The following is a 26178-nucleotide window of genomic DNA, read 5'->3' on the forward strand; positions in this document are numbered from 1 at the left end:
GAGCTCTGTATGTCAATCCTTAGCTTTTGAAGATGAGCCTTTGAGGTTATACTATCCACAACTTGTCCAAGGTGTCTGATTGTGGCCTGGCCTGCTCTATGACCCATTGTGACGGAGCACTTTCTAATTGCACTGAGAGAAATTACCTGTTCTTTCACAGATGGGGAGAAAGTTGCAGCCTGCCTCAGTTAAGCATCTTTGACTTTTAATCCTGACTTTTCACTTAGATTTGTCACCATGTAGCTTTGTTTGAAATTGGCCATTTTTTACCCTATTTGTCGTTTCTATGGGTAAAGACCTCTCGCAGTATATCTGGGTTATAACAATACATAAAGACTGATGATATGGAGTGGCCATATTTGCATGTGTCTGTCCCCGGAAGGGTGGACTGTGATTTTATTGGATGTCTGCAGCTATTACCTTGAAGGATAAATTTTCATTTTTCATCTATTCTTCCCCATCTAGACTGTATCAGGATTAACTGTAATTCCAGTAAGTGCCTATTCAAACTTTTTAAAATGTTATTCCACCATTGTAAAATATGCAAACTAGAATGGCAAAGATTGTGGACAGCTTGCAAGCACTTGATAATTTATTAATGAAATGTGATGATTAATTATCACTGTGTAAAAAGTCATCATATCTTTAGCACTTGTTTTTTGTCCTTCCCATAGGACATAGCATTAACTGGAATATTAAAAAGGAAGCATTCTACAGGTTGTAAACAAGTCTAGAGGAAATGCTGCTTTTAGTACTGTATTATTCTAGATAGGCTAATTTATTTACAGTAGCCAAAGAATTTTTGAACCAGCATTTCTGATAAGCTGTCACACATTTTTCCCCCATGTGCTCCTCCTAATTTTCCTGACATTTGACCTTCAACCTGTGGTTAGACTGTTGTAACATAATAGTTCTTACTACAAAAATTTCTATTTTACAATCCTCCTAGATAATTAACTGTATTTACTGGCTGGTTATAGCACAATTGAGTTTTGCTAAATCTTTGATTTATGGAAACATCATGCATTGCAATAAGGACATTATTAAGTCTGAGAATAACCATATTTCTATGATGATTTTTTACACTCTAATTATGTAAAAAAACCCTGAATTGAACAATTTTTCTCTGTGATATGCATGTTTATGAAACAGAGGGAAACATTTGCCAGATGAATGGACTAAATTTTAACTTCTCTGATATTATTTGGATTAAGAGGCTATATTCTGAAAGGAGAAAAAGGACTGTGATTTTATTTTGAGTCTATGGAATTCCTGAATGGTGTCAACAAAATTATTGATAGTAAGTATGGTAGATTTGAGTTTTGGGTTGTTTTTTTGTTTCCCTTCCTAACAGGTTTTACAGGCCAGAGGACTGGCTTTATGCAAATAGAGAAAAAGCTAAACAACAAACTGCACAGGTTTCATTTGTAGTTGGTAAGAGTTAAAAGATATTAACATAACATTCCTTAATAATTTTATAACCCATAAAGAAAAACAATGATCTGAAGTTATTCTTAATGTGCCATTTGCTAATAGATTTTTCAATTAATAACTTTACAAAACAAAAATACAGCATTTGTATTAAAAATGAGAAAAATTTCTTGGGGCAAATGTTTAATTTAAACTGTTCTTAAATTCAGAGAGACTTTTCAATACAATAAAGGAAATGCTTGTAATTACCAAGACATAAAGATATATCTTCCTCATATTAAAAACAAAATAATAAAAAAGTAAAAAATTCTCACTTATAAACACAAATATTTTCTGTTTCCACTCGCTAAAATATATAAAATCATGAAAACTCTCAGAAGCATTTTCTTGGTCTGCCACAGGACACTATTCTTTTCTACTGCTGAAATCTCAATTAGAAAAAATTAGAAAAAAGTGTAAGACAAGCAGCTTTTTGAGCAGAACTGTAATGAGATTGCCTGCTGGTGGTAAATTCCTCTTTTTCTCAGGAAAAGCAATATTGCTTTTTTCTTAACTTCCTTAATAAAATCAGAAAATTCCTCTGAAAATAGAGTTACTAACTTAAGGAAACCTCCCGGGAATAAAACCACAATATAACAGGTGCTTTCAGTTTTTAATCTCTTTTGGACTAAATGATGTGTCAAAGATAAATTTAAATGGCTTCTAGGTTTCATTTTTAAGCAAGTTTTGATGATCAAAAGAGAATGTGCAAACACAAAGTAATAAGCCTCCAATTAGAAGATTGCAAAGAGGAGGAATGTACCTACTGGATTGGATTAGCAGTTACAAGTTCTTGGTCTCATTCAGAAGTAACGTGACCTCTCTACAAAATATCCTTGGTATACAATACTCATAAGTTATTTTTCTTTACAGTTTGTTTATAGTGGTTTTGTTGTTAGAAATGAACTTGGGTGATGAGTTCCATCTCCCTGTGGTGCTTGTGTGTACTGAGCAGGGTTTTGTGAACTTTCAGTACGGTAAGTACTACACTGCTTTCTTCTCTGCACTGGAGTTTTTCAGCAACCAGATGTTTCATGAGCAATTTCTATATTTTAATATTTAGATTACAGAGATTTATTGCTCTGAGCAGTCCTTAAAAATGCTTATTGGATAATATAATGGGGTTTAGTGGGACACAATTTGTTTCAAAGCAACAGCATCCAGAACTGGAGTATTAATTTGCTAAACACTTTGATAATTGAGTGCCTCTCCTTTTGCTTCTGCTGAGAGCTGGATGTGTATTAATCCTAATTTTATGTTGATAGAAGTAAATCTGGTCTCCATGTCAGAATTTTATTTTTCCATTTCCTATTTTTGTTTTACTTAGAAATTAGTCCTGTTAATAAAACCTCAGTGTTGGGAGTGGCAGACATTAGTTATAACTAGCCTAGTAACAGGTCAGGATGAAGGTTTGAATTTGGACAGATAGCTTTAAAACAAATCCAAAGACTTAAACTAAACATAAACAAACTTGAGAGAAGAAAAAGGAAAATGTGAATGTAAACACCTTCTCCTGCTGTGAATTACAAACCTAGGCAATAAAATACCTCTTCCTCTTCTCCTTTTCTCCCAAAGCCTGTCTTCTGCTCACTGCACATCAAAGGAATAAGTGTCAGCTGACAGAGCTAAGATTTTGGTAGCAACTTTTTCTACACATGGTCATGCCTTCCCCTTTAGCTGATGTCCTGTCTTGCAGAAGAGGTGACATTTTGGGGTCTTCCTTGTTTGAAGGGCAGAATTTTTTAAACTTTTAAAATGTTAATCAGATATCAGGTCAGTACTGAGCTTGTGTCTCATTAACAATACTATGGAGGCTGTTCATGCCAATTTTATGGAACTGTCTGGAATGCTAAATATTTTGTGCTAGGTTAGAAGATTGATACGCCCATAAAACCACACATCATGAGAAATCTGTCTCATGTCAGTCAGAAAATACTGTTGCTGAAATGTTGGGCTTGTACATCCTTAAATAACTTCATTGTGTTCTTCAGAGCTACAAGTTTACAAAATTAAATTGTCCGTCAGGCAGTGAATTAAATGGTCCTTTTAAATTGCAGGTACCTGTAGGTCAATGTTGAGGCTGCAGCAGGAGAAAGGGAAAAACTTATTTAATGAACAGAAATAGCTGCTGTGGTTTCTGTATTAGTGTTCACGGGGCAAAGAACTCATTTAAAAATAAGACTGCAGTGAACTCTGTTCTTTTAAATAATATGAATGTAACAACTTTTTTTTGCATTAATCATTCTGTAAAAAATAAGTTGGTAGCTGTAGAGCTCTTCTACATTATATACAGAATTGATAAACTAATCCTTAAAACTTGCCTAGTAATAATTTATGAAAAAAAATTTTGAAAAAGCCCGAAAACATTTCTCCTTTTCAAAGAAGGAAGTAATTTTTAACCTTTAATCATAAACTGTTAAGCATAAATTATGAATAGCAGTGAATCCTATTGAACTGAATGGGATTTTTCCGTAGTATTTCTGAGATAGAAGTTCATCCCAATAAAATTTACATTGCAGTTCAATAACAGCTTCTGAATGACTTTTGAACAAAAGCAGCTGTGCTATATTTTAATATTTTTCACTGCTGTAACTTAAAGGCTACTATCTTGACTTAATTTAAATTCCTTTTTTGTTTCAGTTTTAACAATTCCAAAACATTAACATCTGAAAAAATCCAGGTAGCTGTAAAGGCTGCTGGTTTTAATATTCAATATGCTTTTGTCAGAGACATCTCCAGTCTTACAAGTTATTTCATCTTTTGGGTTGTGAGGGGTTTTATTATTATTAATGTATTGCTATAATTTCTGGAAATAAATTTTCTATATTTTTATATAAGTCAGCAGAGTAGGCCTGTAGTTTTTTTTATTAATTGATACATTATACCACTAATAATGTTAATTGTTAAATAGCTGGCTCTTATTTCCCAGTCTGATACTTTTGTTCAATATGAAAAGGCACAGGACATGTTTTTGAATGGTGCTCTGAAAGATTTCTCAGCTTGTGGCACACAGTGCAGGAGAGATTTAGGTTAGTTTTCTTCTACACAGCTTTGCTTCTGTAGGCAATAACTCATAGAGCAATGGCACTGAATTCAGTTATACTCAAATGTAGGACTGTCAGAAGAAATGATTATGAATTGCAGGACGTCAGGGAGCAGAGAGTACCATGGTAGTAAACGTGCACACAGTTCCCCAGGGTGAGCAAGGTGGGTGTCCACTTTTACAAATTAGGAAGAGTTTCCTGGGCTTTGAGGGTTTTCTGTTTGTTCTTCCAGCTAAGTTCCCATTCAGTGGTTGTATTTACATGCACCCCTCGTTCTTGTGTCTATCTAGTTAATCACCCATTCTCCATATCATTTACTGTCCTTCTCACTTTTTTTTTCTCATGCCATTTCAATTCTCTGTTCTTCTCTATAGCCCTTAATCTTTTTTCCTTCTTTTGTATGCTCATCCTTTTAAAACTTCTCTATTCTGCAGATGTGCACATTACAGATGATTAAGTTATTCTGTTTGGAAACATCTGTTACTGAAGCACTTCTTGTCAAAATATCCTACAAATCCAGGGCATGACAAGGAGCTCTGTCAGATTATTAGTAAATAAGAGGAGAATTGTATATTTTAAAGAACAAGCAATGGTGTTGAATTGCATTATATTTTCAATGTGCAGATGAATTTTAAGAGGCAGAAAATGTTTCGTGAAGACTATACACCCTTTTGAAAGCTACTGCTTGTAAAACTGCATTTTATTGCAAAATCCAGAATCTTCAGCTGTGCTGTTATGGATATTCCAAAGTCTACTGTGATAAGTAATTCATTAATATATTTCCATGTATTAACTTCCTACTATCTGGTGAAAAGAATTATTAGAATGCTTTGTTCACTCCCTTTCTTGCTGTTTTTGGCAGTAGAAAATCATTATGATGATTCAATTTTGTAGCTCCACCCAAAATGTAAGATTTTGTACTTGGCCTGTTTTCTTACACAGTGCTTATGAATTGCATGAGTTTTGATCTTTTCCTCATTAAGTGTGGCTGACAGCCTGGCAAAAATATGTAAAAGAGCTTTACCATAGAGGACATGCAGCAAATCATCAGGGTACTTTCTCTGCAAGTTCAGTCAGGAACTTCCCTCTGTGGCATAAAGTTTGAAACAATTATAAATAATTCTTTTAAAACTTTGCCTATACTTAGCAGATTTAGAGCAGGAAGTCATTGGATTCCTTCTCATTCAGCAATATCAGTTTAAAGGCCCCTATTTCACATAATTTCCTGAAGAAACAGGTTCTGCTGCTATGCAACAAAACTGAAAATGTACCTGGCCCCTTTCAATCAAATTCTGATTACAATTTCATAGTTGCTAGTAGACAGCATGCAAAAAAAAAGGAAAACTGCTGCTTTACTCAGAGACTCTCACTGGAGTCCTCAGTAGTCAGTCCTGAAGCTGCACTAAGACCATCCTCTCTCTTGTTCCAGGCCTTATGTTTTGAACAAAGGTTGAAAACAGCTCACCTTGGGAAAAAAGTCCATGTTTGAAAGCAGAAGAGCCTGCCTGTATAAATATAATCAGGAGGGCTGAAGTCATTATAGCACATTATTTATTCTGTACAGCCACAGAAGCCAGTTACAAGAGATGCTCTCTAATTTCTCCTTCTCTGTTAAATATAGAGTGGGAAGAAATGGTGCTGCACAGGTCAGCCCAACACATTAATTGGCTCACTGGGTATTCACTTCTTCCTGCAGTCTTCGTGCCCACTTGCTCTGGAGAAAAGTAGTAGCTGTTTCTTGAATGGCTGGAGTGACTTAGGTGGGAATGTAAAGGGAACCAGCATGGCCACTGCTGATCATTTGTCAAAAGTTTTCATGCTATTCTTTGGGTTTTGTGTTTCAGAATTTCATCTGTCTTTAAAAAAAAAAAAATTTCATTTACGTTAAAAACTGGTTTTTTTCCTCTTCCTGTCTGCTGGTACTGCTCTTACATTGCCCATTGCTTTGCTGCCAGCACAAAAGGTTCAAGTCTATGTGATGAATTTGACTAAAGTGACCCATTAACAAAATTGTTAATTTTAACGTGCTGCAGTTTTCTGATATCTGTTGTAGAATAAAACAGGATGGGGGGAACGCAGGAATGCTAGAAAAACAACCTTTAGTAGAGAGAGTGCATTGCTTTTTTCAGCAACACAGATTTATGCTATCCCAAAATGAAGTCATCTGGCCTGCATCTAAGCAACAACATCCTGGAAAAGTACATGCTGTGTACAGAAAGGCATAAACATCACTTCTTGAGATGTGGAATGATTAATCTATGTCAATGAAGGAAGTGATGTTTCTGACAACTGAAGGGAAACGTTGGAACGGTTTCTGGGTAGAGATGTCCACCTTTCAGCTATGTACATCACAACTATTCTCTCCTGAATTTGGCTTATGAAACAAGATGGATGTTGAACCTAGGAAATGTCTGATCCCCAGTTTTAGGGCATTCCAAGCATGAGGAAAAGGCACTGAGTATCATGAAGAGGAACATAGGAGATGCCAGCTAAGGGGATGCTGTTCTTTTGGGCCATTCAAGTAAGATGATAAAGGTCTGCAATATGTTTTATGTTGTGGTTTTTTGGGAAATTTCACATGGATATAGTTTGTCTTGAGAGAGGACTCTGAGAAGGTAACAGTGAAGGCACACTGGACTTCCAAGTGTGAGCTCTCTCACTTAGTGAGTGATTGAGAAAATTAGTCTTGTGATATACTGATTTCTCATCTCAAGCCTGTGTTTTGGTTAGCACAGGAATTTTGCCGGGAAATGCTCAAGTTATCTAAAAAGCTTCCATTTTTACCCCTTCCTTATCCAGTTCCAGTTGTTAAGATGAAAAAAGAAAACCAACTAAAAACTTTAAATAATAAGGAGTATAAAAACTTTAGCTTATTATGAAGAAATCTTGAGAAGAGTCTTGCACATACAATTTGTCAAAGCCAGTGGCAAAGCCTCCGCAAGTTTCTCTCTAGCTCAGGCCTGAATCTGCTTAGCTGGGGCATGGGAGACAATTATCATATTAACAGCAAACAAAAGTTCAAACCTTCATCAAAGTGAAAATAAAGGCCTTAGATATGCTGGCTGACCATTTAAGGCTCTACAATATTTACTTTCTCCCTGACAAAGCTTTCAGGGTTGGCTGCTGGGGACTGAGGGCTTTGCTCTATCAGTGCTTTCTGCATGAAGGACAGCAATAAAGTTCATTTCTGTGCATGAATTCTACTTGCTCCTTATAGAACCTCATCTGTGTTTGCTCTTCCTCAGCTAACAGAGGGGAAAATTGCCATTAGTCTCCTGGCAGGCTGTCAGTAAAGTATTATTTCAAGTTCTCTTACTATAAAACAGATGTTTTCCTTTTTGGTGTGTATACTTCTTTCCTGTCTTGTCACTCTTTTCATCCATCTTATTTTTATCTTTTTAAGTTACACGTTCTGCTCATGGTACTTTAAAGACATAGATGATTTAACAGGAGCCTCAGTAATCAAACATACAATAATAATATGTTTGGGGCTTTCTCAAGGCACAGTGGTGTGCTCTGAAATAGCCACAGAAAAAAGGCAACAGCAAAAGCTTAAACACAAAGCAATTTATGTAAATTTGAAAATTAGTTGCCCTAATTGGTGGTGAAAAATCATTAGTTTAATGTTCAGGTAAAGACGTTTTTAGCACTACCACCTAAATGTTTTCAGAAATTTCTTTAAGATTGCTGAAAACAATAGACTTTCCATTTGTGACATTTCAGTGTATACTTTAATTTTTGCCCCACCAGGTATAGATAGTTGTCAGGTTAGTAAATATATGGGGCTATCTGAGTCAGGGCCAGAGTGTGGTTATATATCAAGGGGCTCTGAGAGCTGGAATGCTGCCAAAGTTTCACAAGCAAAGCCCAAGGGAACAGCCTGAAGTGGATGGAAGTTGTTCCCTCTGATCCTTCAGCCTGAACTCTTAAAGGGAAGCAGGGAGCGGGAGATCCTCTAAAATACTAAGTATGACAAGAGGACTCTTGGAGGGTAGGAAAGCAGAGATTGCTGCAAGCATGTAGCCTCTCATTTTACCAACAGGGACAAAGCAGCCTCCAGGATGTGCTGGATCTGTAAGAATAGACTGTCTTGAATTAATAAATCCTGATTTATATGCCAGGGAGCTATACATGTCTAGCTCATACTGGTCCTAGCAAATCCTTTATAAAAGGACTTTTCAGAAGAAGTAGACTAGGCCTTTTAAATATTTTAATGGAAAGAAGCACTTGAAAGTAACTTTTTCATGTATAGCAGGTCCTAAATTTCTCATATTTTACTTTTATGTTTTCTTCCTTTAGATTTGAGAAGCAAGATGACTTAATCACATTTCAGGACTGGTGATTTAAATTATCCTCACATTTTTGTTCCATGACAGAAAGTGGGTGTTACAGTCAAATCTAGCAGGGATAACAAGGAATCCTGCTCTAATCAGTGATAGCAAAGGAACTGAATATTATTTTCTTCTGGTGAAGAATATATAAAAGTTAATGTAATGTCATTCATATTAGCAAAGTGGGCTGCCATGGCAGTCATTCCACAGTAAAGCTCTTCTCCCAGCTGCTCCCACAGGAATCTCTGCTAACATATTCATAAGTGATTGAGAGACAAAGATGAACACTGAGATGATATTATTTGCAAATGCAGTGGGATTATTTAGGAAAATCAAATGAAATGCTGCATTTGAGGATTTTCTGAGGGGCTCCAAAATGCTGAATGACTGCGCAGCAAAGTGGTAGGTGGAATTAACTAGCAATATGCACAAAGTAATTTGTGCTAGAGAAAAGTAACCTTAATTATGCAAGTGCAGTAATGGAATGTGGTGGCACTGAGCTGAAGAAATTGTGCAGTCGTTGTAAATAGCTCTTGTAAAACAGTTCAGTGCTTAGAAGTGACCAGAAATCCCAGTGGATGGGAGTAGCTGTGGGGAGAAGAAGTAAGACCAGAAGAGAAAGCAGCATTATGCTATTATGCAGTCATGGTTTATCCGCTTCCTGAATGCTCCATGTGTCTTCAGTTCCCGTTCCTCTTGATTAACTTAAACGGGGAAAATACAGGTCACTGCAGCTGGGAGGATTACAAGTATGGATTAGCTTTCCTACATGAGGCAGCTAGGCATGCTAGGAAAAAAAATACCTGGGAGAATATGAATGTAGTTTTATAAATGTATGATTATATAGCCGTAAGAAGCAGCAAGAGGTTAATAAATTGATTTTTTTAAATGAAATGGAAATACATCAAGGACTTTGTGTGATAAGGCTGTTTCTGCAGCTCCAGAAGTCCCAAACATGTCCATCACTGGAAGCTGTGGCTGTGATAGAGTAGTAATTACGACAGAGCAGTCCTACTTTTCTGTGGTGCTCTTGAAAGCACAGTGCTGAACTAGCTGGTCTTATGTGCCATTTCCCAGTTTAATTTGCAACTTCTTTCCCTAATTATTTCATCACTAGTTTATACCCTGTGTTCAGAGCAAGAGGAAATTGCTAGTGAAAGTAATCACAGACTCACAGACACATTGGGCTGAAAAAAAATATAAATCTATCATCAACTGGGTTGTATACAGCCATTCTAAACTTTGTAATCAGATTCCATGAAGATTAGAGTGTTAACACACAGATGGCAGAAGATGACACAAGCCAATATTTCAGCAAATTCTCAAAAAAACCTCTTGATTAACTGACAAATCCAGTCAAATTAGGGTAAGCCATTAATTAAAATGGCTCTTTTATACTCACTAAACATTGTGAATAATTTTTTTTTTACTTATTACTAAGATCTTTCTGGCCAGAAATTTTGGTCTGTAGCTCTTTAAAAAAAAATGAATTGTTGGCATTCAGTATTAAGAAAAAATAACAGTAACTCAGCATTGGTGAGCTGATGATGTTTCTAAATTTATACAGATATTTAAAATACTATCAGACTTCATGTAAAAACACCTTTCTTTGCTCTTTATGTCTTTGTTTCTTAGGACTTTCTGTTTCTAAGATATAATGCTCTTGAGAGGAACATTTATTAATATGTTTGCAGAAAACATTTAGAAGTGCTTATAAATGAAAGTTCTATGGAGACATACTCCACTATTTCTATTGTAATACTACAGTTTAAAGAGTTATTTTCAGGGAATAGAAAATTACTTTTTTTTTTTTTTTTTTCCCCAAAAGCTCTGTATAAGATACTAAAATCATTAATAGTTTAGTTCAGGAAGCATTTAAATCTATTAAGTGAATAGGACTTTTTCTAAAAATGAAGCCTTACTAATTCAGTGGTGCTGTGCTTATCTCGAGAACTTTTCAAGGAAAACCAACCAAATTGCCATCTCTCTGCAGGGAGATACTGCTTTTCTGATCAGCACACCACATGCTCACAGCCGTCATCCTGTCCTAATACACACTTGTAAGGAACTCATAGAATAAATGTTTGGAATTTTTTTTTTTTTTTAATAGAATGGACATGCATTTGGTAGGAAGCAAGGGAAAGGGGAAACAGAATCAAGGAGAGTGAAATTGGAATGGGATATCTGGTTCTCACTAGCACAGCCAGGGATCATTGCAGTAGGTCTGGCATATGTTGAGGGGAATTGCCAAGTTTCTGTTTGTCCCTCTCACATTAATAGATACTACTTCTAAATGATCAAAAAAACCTGAAGCTGGTTTCTGTGAGAGTCAGATCTGATCCTATATCTCAGTTTTGTGTGAAGAGGAGAGCCAAGCTGCTTAGGAAATGTTTGGCTCCCTCTTCTTCAATCAAAGAAAGAAAGGAAAAATGACAAGGCTGCCAAAATAAAATTTTGCATAAATCAAAATTATTTTGAAACATTTCTATATTTGTTCTGCTGGAAGTCTGGAATAAATCCCTGATAAGGAATTTTCTTACTCTTTCAGCACTAAGACCAGTGAAATCTGATTATAGACAGCAGATAACTATAACTCTACATGTGCGTAGAGCTTTTGTCCTTTCCATATGTAGCACAGAAGTTGTCCACCTATTTGCATAAGTACAAGTTCACAGAACCTGGTTTCTGAGTCATCTGTGGCATTTTGATGGCCCCTCCTTTATTGCATCTGCAAAAAACCTTCGTGTAAGTATGTATTAGCTCCATGACTGTTTCAGAAAGGTGGCTCTTTTATCCTTGCTTCACTTCTCTGCAGCAGGGCATTGTTTCATAAGCTCAGTCTTGATGAAGGAGCCTAGCAGTCTCTCAGCTACAACATTATTCTTCATTAATGTTATAAGAACCGTAATTCATTTTTCAATGTGCTTTTTTTGAAGAGCTGAAAACATTAAAAACATCTACCCAGTGCATGTCACTGATGAGCAGTTACTTATATTAAAAGCACTTACTCTGTATCTAGCACATTTTGCATTTATGTCTATTAAAATGCATGAAACATCTATCATAACATTTTAAGCACTCAGTAGCTTATTACTGGAACCACATAACTGCTTCCTTATTATCTCTTCTTGACAATAACTTTAATGAATTATATTCAGGTAGCTGTTGAAATTTCCATCCAAGTACATTACTTTTTTGGATGACATGTCAAGAGGTTAACTTATGCTCCCTTCCAGCTGATTTCTAGGCCTCAATCCATCAGACAAGTCCCTTCAGAGGAGATATTGCTCTGTTGAGCTGAGACATCAAGATAAAGTTGGCTTTCAGAGATGCAGTCCCCTTTGGGAAATGTGCAAGGAACTCTTCAGCAGTTATTTGTCTAGGCAGTCTTGAAGCAACAAGGCATAAGATGAAGACCAAGACATGGAATGAGAAAAAGCAATTAAAGAAAAAAGGGAGCTGTGGTTCATGTAGCTTATGCTAATTCTTTGGTATTATTTCTTATTCATTTTATATTCTGTGAGATTTTCCTCCAGGGAGTGAAGCACATGTATGTAGAAATAAAATTTCACTAGTTAAAAGTTCCTCTCTGTCTCTGCACACTAAGGCTTTTCTCACTAGTAGTAAAATCTGTCTGGAAAAGAAAGCTCAAATAGGTAAGTCAACAACTCCATCTTTCACTTACATGCCATGAATTGTTTACAGATGACTTGTAAAAAACCTTATAGTTTTACCAAAAATTAAGCCCTATAATTGTTGAATATGGGTGAAAATTACCTGGTGAACTTTTGCTGTGGTTATTGGTACACTTTGAACTGTCTCTGCAGTTTTTGCTGTCTAATATTTCAGCAGCTCAAAAGCCAGTCTGCAGTTTCTTAGGAGGAAACGACCACACCATTTGCTCTGGGGGGAAGAAGTATTCTTGCATCTCCAGCTAACACGAGACAGCTGACACCATCACTGACATGATACAAGACACTTAGGAACTCAGCTGATGAGCTAATTGGCTGTGAATAAGAGCAGCACTACCTCTGAAAGTCAGCAACACGGATTCTTGATTCCCTGAAATTGCATAAACCAATGATAAGATACAGAGCACACCTTAAGAAAGTGCAAGTAGGGACTTCTGCCAAGAAGCTTACTTGTTTTGTTAAATAAAAAATTGTCACTTTCTGACACTGAGCACAATCCTAAAGAGATGATAAATGGCACAAGAGCATTGGAGAGATTCTCTCAATGTTAAAAACAACTCCAGGTACTAAATTTAAAAAGCTATGCTTTTCTTCTCAGGCATGCAAGACTATACCCATCCAAGTCAGTGGAGGTTGATCGTAGAACAGGGATCAACCTTTGTATTCACTCACTTGTAATTTCTGAAAACAATCTGAAATGTCTATTTTAGTCCTCCTTGCTTGATTCCTGTCTGCCTAGAAGTATCCAAGAATAAGCAGTGTCAAGAAATTGTGCTTTCTGATCCATGATGATTATAAAAATATTTTAAAACACTTAAATAATCAATAATAATAAAACTCTAAATATTATTCTCATTATTCTTAATTAGGCAAAATGTTATAATTCAGCATTTAAATTACAAAAAAAAAGGATATGAGTGTAAGATTTAGTTGTAACTATTTTATAACAACTGTTTTTTGGGATGAAGACACCTGTAAATTAAGAGGAGTTTATTCTTAAAATAAAGTCACAGTCCAAATTCTCTTCCTTTCTATGCCAGATAGTTTCCAATCTGCTTATTCTTAAGAACACTGTGCAAGATGTAAGGGTAAAAGGAAATATTTAAATGGTTTTTTTTCCTGTTATGTTAATTTAACTAAACATAAAGGTAATTTTTTTCTGTAGAAAGGTAAATTATGGCTAAGCATACTTAAATTGTGCTTACTTATATTTTAAAATGTAACGAGTTTTGACAGCCATGGTTTTGATATAAATGGGCACAGTCAATATGAATGTCAGGCTGATGTGTGGTCAAAGCTGTTTCTGCTTTTCTTCCTTGTTGTCACTTATCATCTAGCCAATGTACAACAAATATTACAATTCTCTCCATGAAAAAAAATGAAATAATCAAGTGTGTACCTACTTTTTCTATGCAGATTGCTGTAAGTTAGGTTATTTTTACTTCACTGGGTTTAAGTGGAAAGCAGTAGCACAGGTTCTTCGGGCTCCTAAGGGTACACCTGGAGATCAGCTGCATCTGTTGCCTGCAGCACCTTTGTCTCTCAGTCTTTTTTGTTTGTTTGCTTCTTAGCTGAATGACAGCGATTAAGGTCCAGATTATAAAAGTTATTTAGATACCTATTTTACTGTGAAGTCAGAATTCCTCCAGATCTCTTGGGCTCAGAGAAGATAACAAAATTCCTCTGGAAGCTGAGGGCACTGTGTTTGAATAGAAACTTGTAGAGATGATGCCTAAGGAAATGGAGGTTGTCAGGTGTATTACTCTCCACTTCTTTGAAAACTTAGGGGAACGTTCTTGCTGCTCCTGGAAATCCAGGACAGGGAAATGTATGTTTCTGCCTCTGTGTTTTTTTAAGGTTTGGGACTTTTGGTTTGGTAGCCAAGACCAGAATAATGAGTCTGCTGAGGTAAATATCAAACTCTTCTTGGGAAAGGAGAAACTTACCTTGAATTTATCTTAGGATTGCTGTTTTCCATTACTTTAAGCCAAATCTCAAAAACCAGTAGTATTGCTAGAACTCTGAATTTATAGAGAATTAATGAATATTAGAGGTTCTGGCTGCCATTAAAGTCATATCTGAACAATGAATATTTACTTTTAAAAAAATTGAATTTCAATACTCCTTAAAATTGGGGTTTAATGTCAGTTTTAGTACTATTTTACATAGGAGTTCCCAAGTTCCCACATCATTTGTCGTGATTTTTCAATCCTATTCTTTTTATAGAAGCAGAAAAAGTAAACGCTAATAACTCCCAATGAATTTGCCATTCTTTTCTTTGCCAGTTTTACAAAGTTTTTGTTAAGTAAGAGCTAAAAAGAATTTTCCATTGAAGCAAGCTTTCAGAATTAGAAAGCTCAGTGTAATGCAAAAATCCTGCATGGGAGAATTTCAGTCTTTTAAAGGGATTAAAACTTCCCATTTTCTTTTTCGTGTAATACACAAGCTTATGGTGGGTGATATTTGAAGAAAAAATAATTTCAGTTATCAAATGGGGTAGAAGACTTGTGAAATAGCTCCTTTCCTAGTGTAGAGCAGTAGCTTAGGTAGAATGAAGCCAAAGATACTGACTTGAAAGCGTTTGTGTTGACTTAAAGAAAAATGCTCAAATGTATTCAGCTTAAAGTTTGTGGAGTTTTTCATCACAGCAGCCACATCAAGCTAATGTGAAAACAAATTAAGATTTATTAAAGCCACACAAGTAGTTTGTGGAAATGAATCTGCTGAATGCCAACTCACACTGTTAACTCTTGAGTGCACTTTAAAAAATTTAGCCTGATTCAAGGTAGGATATGACCTTGCAGTGTGATTGTGAAGCTGCACGATCCTTGCAAGCGCACATTGCTTTACATGGAGTAAATACAAAGTAAATCATCTTTCACACAAGTTTTCTTTAAATTAGCATCCAATTGCCATGTATTGAAAGCTCACCTCACCTACAGCAAAGCCAATTGTCAGGTTCACCATAGTTTCTGAAAATTTGTCTCAGAGCATTCAGCAGTAAGCTGACAAAGCAACAACCATCTTTTTCAAGCTCATTGACTTTGCTTTAGTTCACAGCCTTGGGGGAGATTCATACAACCTTTAGTACCTTTAGCACATTTTCTGGTCCTTGTGATCCTCAGAGAACGGTATGAAAGAGAAACTGCACTCATTAAAAATACAGGGATCTAGCTGCCTTCTGGTTTCAGCTACTTTTAAAAGATACTTTTCTTTGATTATTTTCAAGAAGAAGGAAAATTACATGTCCTTAGGGCTGTTTGTGTTTCACTTGCTTACATAGATGACTTACAAAACTAAATTAAAATGCATAAACGTTTTGAGTAATGCATTGAGAAACGCCTGTAAGATGGGTCAGACTTTTCATAATGCAGTAACAAAACTAGTTTTATCCTCTCATGTGCTCGGAGCTCACAGAGAGCTGTAATTGCTACTTCAAAACCTTTTTTTTTTTTTTTTTTCCAGGAAATACAGTTCCAATTATTATAGACCAAATAATTGACCAGCAAGGCACAATTTTGAGAGCATGTGTCTGTCTTCTACATATCCTTTGCTCTAGCAGGGAAGTGTGGAGGCCAAGACTTGTAACTCTAAAGTTTATTGCTTTCTGATGCTTTTCTTTCTTTCTCCATCTTGCTGAAATAGAGTACTGGTCCTATTTGTAGAGAATAGGCTTTCACAAGACAGTGTTTCATCAGCAGCACCTTTCTTGGCAGAATCCTTAGACTTAATTTAGTCCAATAGATCTGTATTCTACCCTCCCACCTAGATCCACTGGCTCTGTTTAGACATCAGCTGTGTCACAGTGAATATCTCACAGCTTAAAAGAGATAAAAGGATGAGTATGTGTGATATTACACCCTAAATTAAGCAGCTTCCAAGAGAAAGACAAAGCTGGGAGGGGGGAAATGCACAGCAGCTCACGCCGTGGCCTGGGGAAGCGAATTTAGAGAAAAGAGAGAAAAGAACCAGACAAATGAAAACTCTGTGTCCTCAGAGCTGGATATGGGTGCTTGATTCCTGGATTGGTTGTTTTTATATCCTTCCATGGATTTTTCTTCCCCAGTGAATTCACTGTGTATGCTGTTTCTCCTTGCTAGTGAACTAGATCAGTATTGAATGCAGTCTGTTTGTAGTTTGTTCATGTAGGGGAAACCAGCAGAATTTTCAAAAGTAACTTGTTTAGCTTTGTGCGTTTCTATATGAGAAATATAGATATGCCTCAATGGCAATATTTAATATTACATTCCTGTTATTCTAAAGAATATGAGCAAATCTATTCTACAGCTGAAATGAAGGCTAATAAATGATACCAGCAGCTCCAATCTCCTTCATTTTAATTTCTGAAATGTCAAATTTTATTTTAAAAAAAGGGATAAAAATACCCTTAACTGCCAATACATTACCCAAATTGCCAAAAGCAATTTTGCCTATAATAAAACTATTGTGGGCTGAAGCATTTGGATCAAGCAGTGCAAGATTGATGTGTTTTTCTTGATACAATCCAGTGAATGTGCTATTCTTGTGGAATTTTCCATATGAGTCTGTTGGGCAGAAAATACAGTAGACAAAATTTCTTTGATTTGCAATTAGATATTTTCAAGTTATCTTATCAATTAGCTGTAAATGATAACCTGATACACTTTTCTGATGTTTAAAAGGCAATGTAATTTTCCTATTGGCAAGAAACATGTTTAGTGAGGGAATTTTGGGATGATACAGGCACAGTCATTTAAAATACAGTTGAGTCACTATATTAATTGCCATTTTAAGATCAGCTGTGCTAATGAGTGTTTTGGAAGACCAGTAATGTTTCTGCAGCCAGCCATAGAAAGGATAGTGAAGGTTAAGATGCCCTACCCTGTACGTCTTTTGCTTCTGTACCTTGCTCTGGAGGAGCCTCCCCTGAGCTATTTGTGCTGCAGCCTGGTATGAAATGCAGATGCCTCGTGAGGTTTGCACAGTGACTGTGAGTCTGGCTGAGTGCTGGAACAGAAGCATGGGTTAGAGGCATGCTAAATTTACTCTGGAAGGCAGGATAAATGAGATGGCACAGAGTTGTCTTGTTCTGCACCAGGTATTTACAATGACACTCTTAGGTGTCCCTTAGAGCCATGCAGTTTTCTATACATAGCAAGGTGAATTGTAAAATATTTATTATTTTAGCTGAAATCTTGACAACCCTGACTTAAAGTAACATTTGCTATTAACTGAATTGATCTCAGGGTTTTGTCTTCTTGTCCAAATGGCTTTTTGTCTAAATGCCACCTGAAACTGATAGCTGTAGAATGCATAGTTTTCTGTTAGCAAACCAGGCTGAAACCACTGATCCTTCTTATGCTGACCAATAAATAAATAGTGGTGATTTGCCTGTATCTGGCTTGGGTTCCATAGGTTAGTATAGCATTCACTGAACCACCCAGTCTCCCTTGCTAGTCTCTCTTTACTATGCCTCTTTCTATATTTCGTGTTTCATATCTACTTTTAATGGCAGCATTGAATGCTCCAAGCATTTTGGTACATTTCTTGGTAGTGGTGGGTGGCATTGTGAGAAACAAATTCCTGTGTTTGGTGCAGACAACTAATTTTGACCGTGTTTTGGTACAATGCCAAAAGCTAGTATCTTCTTTCAAAATCATCAGTTCTGTTCAGATAGTTGGTTAAAAGTATAGTACCACAGGATAGATATCTATAAGAGGAAAAATTGTGCATATTGAAGTTAATTGACTGACTCGTTGGAATTCAGCAAATCTTCAGGACCTGAATTAGGCTGAATAAGCTCCTCACAAGGTAGTAAAGAGAATAGGAATCTCTAGAGAATATTTAGAACATTCAGTGCACTGGAAATTCGATTTTTTTTCTTTGTGAGGTTCACACTTTTTTCCTTTAACTTTGGAAAGGCTGTTAATTTCCAGCTGAGGTGCTGACAACAAAGTAAGCTCATCTTTGGATGCCAAAGTAAACATATAACTGGGAATTTTTGGGGCTTTATATGTCCTAGCTCATAATGAATTGCACCATCAAGATTTGTACCTGTATCGACTGACTGCACAGTCTGCATTTTGCTTTGTAAAAAGTTGGTTATACAAGCAATTATCTGCTTTTAAATGGATGTGGAAATTTTACTGGCGTGATGGACTCTGAGCAAATTGTGGTAGCCATAAAAGTGCCAGTACTTCTTTTATTTTGTACTATCCATTTTCTCCAGGGATGCATAAAATCTAGTAGTTATTTAAGCCTTTAAAATAGGGGAAGAGCTGAACCTAGACATTGATAATAAATTTCATACTTAAGCAAGAGGAGACACTTAGTGGATTTTTTTTTTTTTTCCAGTTTGCATCTGGTCTCAGAAAGGAAAGGTTTATGATTAAGAGTTTAGTATCTGAGAAAATGAGTAGCTCAGAAAGTGATCCAGTGAGCTGGCTGGGTATGTGAAGCAAAATAACTGTGTTCTGTATAGAAAGAGACAGATGAATTCCAGGGGAATGTCAGTGTGGGAAATAGGAGTGGAGAGACAGAAGTTTGGAAAAGTAGTATCAGTCCTTGAAAAACAAAAAAACCTGAAAATTATATATATGTTTTTCTCTTAGTTGGGGCTCTTGCTTTTCTTCTTGTGGGAGATATTGAACAATATTTTTTTTTAAAGCCCAGAACACCCCTCCCCCCCTTGCCAAAAAAAAAAAAGGTGACAGTATGCCAATTCTTATTTAAATACACTTATTTAAGAGCTCTTTCTGCTGCTGTGATTTAAATGGAGTCACATCAGTGTAAAGTCAGAGCGAGACCAGAGAGCCAATGATTTAGTAGATACAAATTTCTAGTAGATTCACCATAAGAACTATAACCAGGGCAGAAGACTCTGTACTGTTATGACCTCAATATGATGTTTAAATTAATTTCAGGTCAATATATTTGAAAGCCAGTGAGTAAAGTACTAATATAAACTATGTTTTTGGTTGGCCGATGCCATTTAACAAAGTACGTTAAGAGTTTTCTTCTGCAGTTCTGGTAGTCTTGTGGTATCAAGGGATTCCTACATGTTTTTGTGTTTAAGTATTTAGACAGTTTTCTCCAAAATACTCTGCTCACAAACATATTTGCTGCTTTTCTGTGTGAAAGCATCTTCTTGTCAGGAAGCAGCCCAAGCACTGCATTAGCACGGGAATGGTGAGCATGCATCCTTCCTTGTCTCCCTCTACAGCTGCCATGGAAAACTATTCCACTTAGCAGAGATGCAGCAAGATGGGACAGGTAGATACACAATCCCTGGGCACTGGACCTGGCTATTTTGTAATTTCTTGAACTCTCTCTGACAAAGTAAAAGCCCTTCTTCTCTGTTAGAGAGGAAAGAAAGGTCTCCTTTCCATGCAAGTGGATAGTTTCTCCAAGACCAGGACTCTTTTCAGTGCACTGCCCCCATGGTGTGTCATACCAAGGTTTGTCCTTTTTATAGCCCTTTCACCAGGGGTCCCCTTAATCCTCTTTTGGATTGCGTGCAGTGGGAACAGGCAGCTGACCTGATTTTTTTTTACTCGGAATACTCTTGCAAGGAAAATAGACTGATAGGAAAACACACATTTAATTTTACAACAGGAAGAGCTTACAAGTCCCCAGCCATTAAAAGAGAATAGATAGATTTGCTTGTAAATGTGAGCAGCCAAGTTGGATTTGATATTAATATACACTGAGGCACCTTTACACGAAAGGGACACTACAGAGGGTTGTTAATGTGAGAGTAAATTAAAATTGCATATGCTTTTAGGTCTTTTAGAGATCTGAAGCAAGAAAATGGAGACTAAGTGGTTCAACTACTTTAATAATTGAAAAACAAAGGGGGGGTTGGACTAACAAATAAGTATGAATATGTTTACAATAATATTAAATGACGTATGACTAGGTAGGCTAATTGACTCTCACTAAGATTTTGCTCATGTCATTTCAGCATTTTATATAAATCCATCTGCTTTTTCCAACTCTAGGTAGAAATTGCTTCTGTTGAAGTGCCTAAAAGAAATTGCTTAAAGTTTTACTCACTGCATCTATATCAGCACATTCAAAGAGAATATTATTCACTTAAGCTTTATGCAAAACCGGTCTTGTCAAAGAAAGCAAACATTTAAGAAACAGAATGATTCAGGTAATTGACCCCAATCATCTGCTTCTTCTGGGTTTGAACACCTTTCCTAGCTTGGTGTCAATACAGAGACACAGAGAAACAGTGTTATGAGAATCTCACTGCCTTTGCTTTGCATTTTCTTTCCTGGAGATCCCTTGGCATGCCCAAAATAGTAAAGGCTGCATATAAAAGCAAGGCAATGAACCAGAAGCAATTAAAAAAATGCTGACAGAAGATAGGAAACATCTGACATGCAAACTGTCCAATATGCTGAACAGCTACATCAAGCTCTTAGCGTCCTCTTCTCTCAGTGCAGTTCTGGAGTCATAGAGGCTTTGATTTTAGGCTTTGATTTTACTAATAGACCTCCTCCACCACAGTTAGCCTGTGGTGGATGGAAAAGAATCCCAAGAGAAATGTGGGAGAGTTTCAGAGCTAGTGGCATATTCCTTTCAAAACAAGACTGACACATGGGATACGGTCACCTGGAAGGACACAGTGGAGGCAATTGTCTGACTCAGAGTAACCACAGTACTTCTGTGTCAAAAGTTATTTCATAATGTGTCTCTTTTACAGAATCACAGGGTGGGTGAGGTTGGAAAGAACCACAGTGGGGCATCTGGTCCAACCTCCCTGCTCAAGCAGTTTCATTCCAGAGCACATGGTACAGGATTATGTCCAGATGGTTCTTGAATATCCCCAGGGAGGGGGGAATATCCAGAGCCTATCTGGGTAACCTGTTCCAGTGCTCTGTCACCTGCACAGAAGGAATTTCTCCCTCATATTCAGATGGAACTTCCTATGCCTCAATTCCTGCCTATTGCCTCTTGTTCCATTGATTGGAACCACTGAGCAGAGCCTGGCTCCATCCTCTGACCCCTCCCTGCAGACACCGACAGCCATTGATGAGGTTCCCTCTCTGTGTCTCTCCTCGAGGCTGAATGAACAGGCCCAGCTCCCTCAGCCTTTCCTCATCAGAGAGATGCTCCCAGCCCTTGATCATCTTCATAGCCCTCCACTGGACCTGCTCCAGGAGCTCCATGTCTCTCTTGGACAGAGGAGTCCAGAATTTAATTGACAACTTTTAGTTATCAGCAGCATTTGTTCTGCCACAGGAACTGAAAAACAGGCCAGAGAGGTCTCTATTTTACAAGAATGTAATTTGTTAATTGTGGATTAACTTTGCCTTTTGAACAGTCACCACATAAGTTCTGATCACTTGGTTCAGCACTTGGTCTATCATCTATTCCTATCAGTGACAGTACAAAGTCAGGATTTTTCTTTCTCTCTTTCACTTCTTGGTTGACAGTGCAGGGGACAATTTCCATAATTCTTTTGTTACGAGAAATCTTTTCCTGGGCATTAAAGATATCCTGTTTCCTAGGTTTGTGAATACTTCAGTTATCACCAGTACATTGTGTTATACACAGAATTTGCATTAAAAGTGTTTGCTGTACTGCTGACAAAAATAGCGGATCCCAAGAAAAACATATCCACTAAATGAAAAAGCAAAGTATGAAGATCCACTAACATCAGAAGGTACTGTGTGGGAATTATTAGCAAGTCATCTAGATCAGATAATAGATGATATTCTGAGAAGTCCTAATAAACAGATGCTAAATAAACAGAGAGTTGACATAGATTAAGAAAAATATAACGCACATGCACACACATTTACCACTTTTTATTTTCCACCAAATTATTTTTAATAAAGGAGCAAAAATCCGGTCTTGTAAATCCATACTTGAAGTTCTTTTAGCTCAGTAATCCCATTCCTTAAAGGCCTGTATGTGATTGAAAAGTGAATAATTAAATCCATGTTGACTGTGCCTATTTATGAAAACCTGGTGCGTATACAATGTACTTACGTAATTAAATAGACATTAGAAGTGTTTTAATGTAGTAGTTCTATAGTATACAGTATATAGTAGCTCTATATTTTGCTTATACTTGGTAATTTTCTTGCTTGATGTGACTTTTGGTGAGTTTTAACATTTGCCCAGCCAGTCTCTCTGTTTCTCTCTTTCTCTGTGAGGTTCACATGTAAACTGCTTTAAAGATTGCATAATGACTGTTTGGCATATCCTACAGGCAAAGGCCCAGAAACCCTTTTTGCTGGCTATAACCTCAATGATAATGAGTGGCACACAGTGCGTGTGGTGCGGCGAGGAAAAGGTTTAAAGTTAATGGTGGATGACCAGCAGGCCGTGACAGGTAGTGTGCCATTGTGATTCCATGATTCCATGTTTGCTGGGGGGAAACACAAAACAAAAAAAGAAAAATGACGGAAGTAAAATGGCTTTAGCTGAAGGAAACAGATGGTTTTTTTCTTTTCCTGGGTAAGATTCAAAATCCATATTATGCATCTTGGAATGCTGGTACAACAAGTGTGTTATTACACTTGATGTAAATGTTGCTCTGAGTTTGCTATTGAAATTAAAGAAAAATTTTGTGCTGACTTAAATGAGTGTTTTTATACAGTAATTGGAGAGGAGTGATTTGATACATCACTAATGAGAAGGCAAGCAAAATGCCTTTGGCAACACATTGTTAAGGCTAAACTCTAAGCCACTGCTGGAAGAAAGAATTTAATAAACATTTGAAGGATATTCTACTGTGGTTTGAATCTTGCATCAACTGTCCTCAATATATTAGGCGGCATGTTTTTCTCAAATACTAGCAGTCAGGATGGAAGAAAACAACTGACATGCATGCTAGCAGATGTTAGAAATATATTTCTATATTTATATTATCAGAAAGTTTAATAGAGAACACATTGATTTTGTCCTGTACAAGGCAATGCTTGTATGGCATGTATGCTAACAACATACATATTGTTAATAGCAACTGATCTGGCTTCTGGCCCTGATTCCTTGCACAGTACAATGTGCCTAATTTTGTGTTAGCTATTTAGAGTTATCCTTTGGTTTTGTGTAGCATTAAACAACTTTTATCATTGGTTCTAACCTTTGTTAAAATGGTAAAAAGTTAAATGATTTTGGTTTTGTTTTTTTTTAAAGAGGCATGTACCTTCTTTAATAATCCCTTTTCACCTCAGCAGAACTCTGAGGGTCATGTCACTGGTTGAAAAATAATTCATATAGTTGCAAGAACATATTTTCTAGAATCAGAAATTACCAATATATCTTCCAGAGCTGAAGTCTGTGTGTATGTTATGACGCCCAGGGTCATTCTCCCAAGAATGTAGATGGCCTAAATAATTTATTTTCTCTTGGATAATAAATTTATAGTATGGGTAGAAGTATACTGAATAATATTATCATCTGGCTGCTTCAACTACCACTCAAGGCAGATTATAATATAGTGGAAATTGTTTAGATCAAAATCCAGTGCAAGATCCAAATGCACAATTCATGGCAGAGGTCTAATTTACAAATACTACAGGTTACATAGCCTGGGTCCAGTTTTCTGGTGCAACACTTGTATTCTTTCCACAACCCAGTATCTGCATCAAAAACTGGCCAGTTGACTTGAATTCCCTCTCAGTGCTTCAAGCTGGAAGTTGTCTGCATTTGCATAACCCACAAATGCTTAATATTATTCATCCAAAGGGAGAAAGTCATCCCAATATTTTAGACAAAAAAAGACTTCCTAAGCTTCCTAAACTACCTGTAGGAATCTGCATGGCCAATCCGTGGTCTCCTTCACCAGTGAGGAGGGAACTGGTGTAAGAGAAGAAACAGAGCAAACTTTAAATATGGGTGATCTGCTGTTAGTGCCAGGAATATCACATTTCCAACAAAGAAAGTCTTTATTGTTGTGTAGCTGATGAGATTTTTTGTTTGGGGTTTTTTTTTGGGGTGGGTTTTTTTTGTTGGTTTAGGTTTTTTTCAACACTGAGTGTTTTAAAAGCCTTTACAAGTTTAAATTTCAAATGTATGTATTAGAATTTAATGTGTAGTAGCTTTGAATTTCTTGAAAGGGTAGGGAAAGAGTTGCCATATGAGATTAAAGCATTCTTGTTTTATATTGCTTAAAACTTTGCTTCAGGTGTCCCAACAATCAGAAATTTGGTTAAAATTTAACCCATTCATTTTTCCTGTGAAAGGTCACTGTAGTGTTATAAGGAGAATAAGGAAGAAAAGGGCTTCCTACTAAAAATTCCAGCTTTTTCCCACCACACATTGTGTTTTCCTTTTTTGATTCCATTTCCTGTCGTATATGAAAGAAACCTCATCAGATCTAGAAAGCTTAAACTGGAGGAAAAGCCATTAAATAATTCAGCCTGACTTTCCAGTTTTTACAGATTATGAAATACTACTTAGTCATTTGTGAGTTGGTTCTCTTTGACAAATGCATAATGTGTGCATGGTTAAATAATATAATTCAGAGTCATAACAAGTTTTCATTGAAGGTCATGCGGGTGGTTTTGAAGAAATTACTCGTCATAGAAGAGTTTAAATACTTCCCGCCCTGATGCACCTTATTTTCTAAAACTGTATAGAAAATAAAAGTGGATTGAAAGTCACTAAAGTTGGATAACAGAACAGCTTATAGTTATGAACAGAAATTCAATTGGCCTTTTGTATGGTGTTTTTCCACAAACTGGATAAATTAAAAAAAAGAAAAAGATAACAAAATAAAAAATAAAATAAAAAAAAAAAACAAAAACCACCACCAAACCCCCAAACTCCCAACCTTGTAAGTACAAATTACACTCTCTCTCTTCTCCTTCATTGCTGCTTTTACAAATCCTGTGGAGCATTATGTGAAGTCTCAAGTCCTGTTTGCATGTTTGTAGAACTGAAATGTCAGAGGGAGATTTGGGATGTGAGCCCAGATTCAGGAACTTTTTTATTACTATGCTCAAAGAAAGAAATACATTTAATGTAGTGGGGATACTGTGCTACAGGCCAAAGCTCAGTGGATTTATGCCATGATATTAATGCAATGCCATCTGAAGGGATACAGGACTGGAATACATAGTGTTCCTCTCTAAAACTTGATCCTCAGCTCTTTGGCTGTGATCCAACATACAGCTCTTGTCCCAGCAAAATTACACATTTGGCATTTTCCAAGACAGCTCCCTGACTCATTACTGCAAGGAAGAACCCACTTTTGCTTAATACATTCAGGGCAAGTGGTATCTTCAGAGCTGATGTTTAGAAACAAGAACATCAAGAAGACTGTCCCTGGGGTTTAAGGTGCTGCAGTGCTCAGTCCCGTGAGTGCAGATCCCAGGTGGTGGTGCTGTTCAATGACACCAGTAAGAGTAAGTTCTCATACAGAACTCATCCTGAAGCCAAGTAAGCTACTTGTAAATATTTCTCATAAATTATTAGAGCAATTTTTGTGCCTGTAATTTCACTGATGCCTGTAGTTGTATCTCAGTGCTGAGACTTAACCTGCTCATGACTTCATCTCCCTGGGCAAATCCCAGATATCGACATTTCTCTTTCCCTTGTCTTTTCCCTGTCACACACATGTCTACAGACACTTCCTTATGACACCCACAAAGGTACAGCTGTGTCAGCCTCCTCCAGGCTTTGTGCACCACTTCTGAC

At 36.7% G+C, this 26178-nt stretch overlaps 1 protein-coding gene across 32 annotated transcripts in view; it reads left to right on the top strand.

The window, feature by feature from the left end:
* Nucleotides 1-26178, top strand: part of NRXN1 (neurexin 1) — a 674266-nt gene that overhangs the window by 289946 nt on the left and 358142 nt on the right. For 22 of the 32 annotated variants that reach the window (XM_032103140.1, XM_032103136.1, XM_032103158.1 and 19 more), the window contains 2 exons: nucleotides 466-492; nucleotides 22745-22867. In XM_032103140.1, the coding sequence (XP_031959031.1) occupies nucleotides 466-492; nucleotides 22745-22867 (150 nt within the window). The remainder of the gene's footprint in view (nucleotides 1-465; nucleotides 493-22744; nucleotides 22868-26178) is intronic. The other 10 variants (XM_032103147.1, XM_032103163.1, XM_032103155.1 and 7 more) reach the window with 1 other exon arrangement.

The sequence above is a fragment of the Corvus moneduloides genome, chromosome 3, assembly GCF_009650955.1.
Source record: "Corvus moneduloides isolate bCorMon1 chromosome 3, bCorMon1.pri, whole genome shotgun sequence".
Taxonomy (NCBI): Eukaryota; Metazoa; Chordata; class Aves; order Passeriformes; family Corvidae; genus Corvus; species Corvus moneduloides.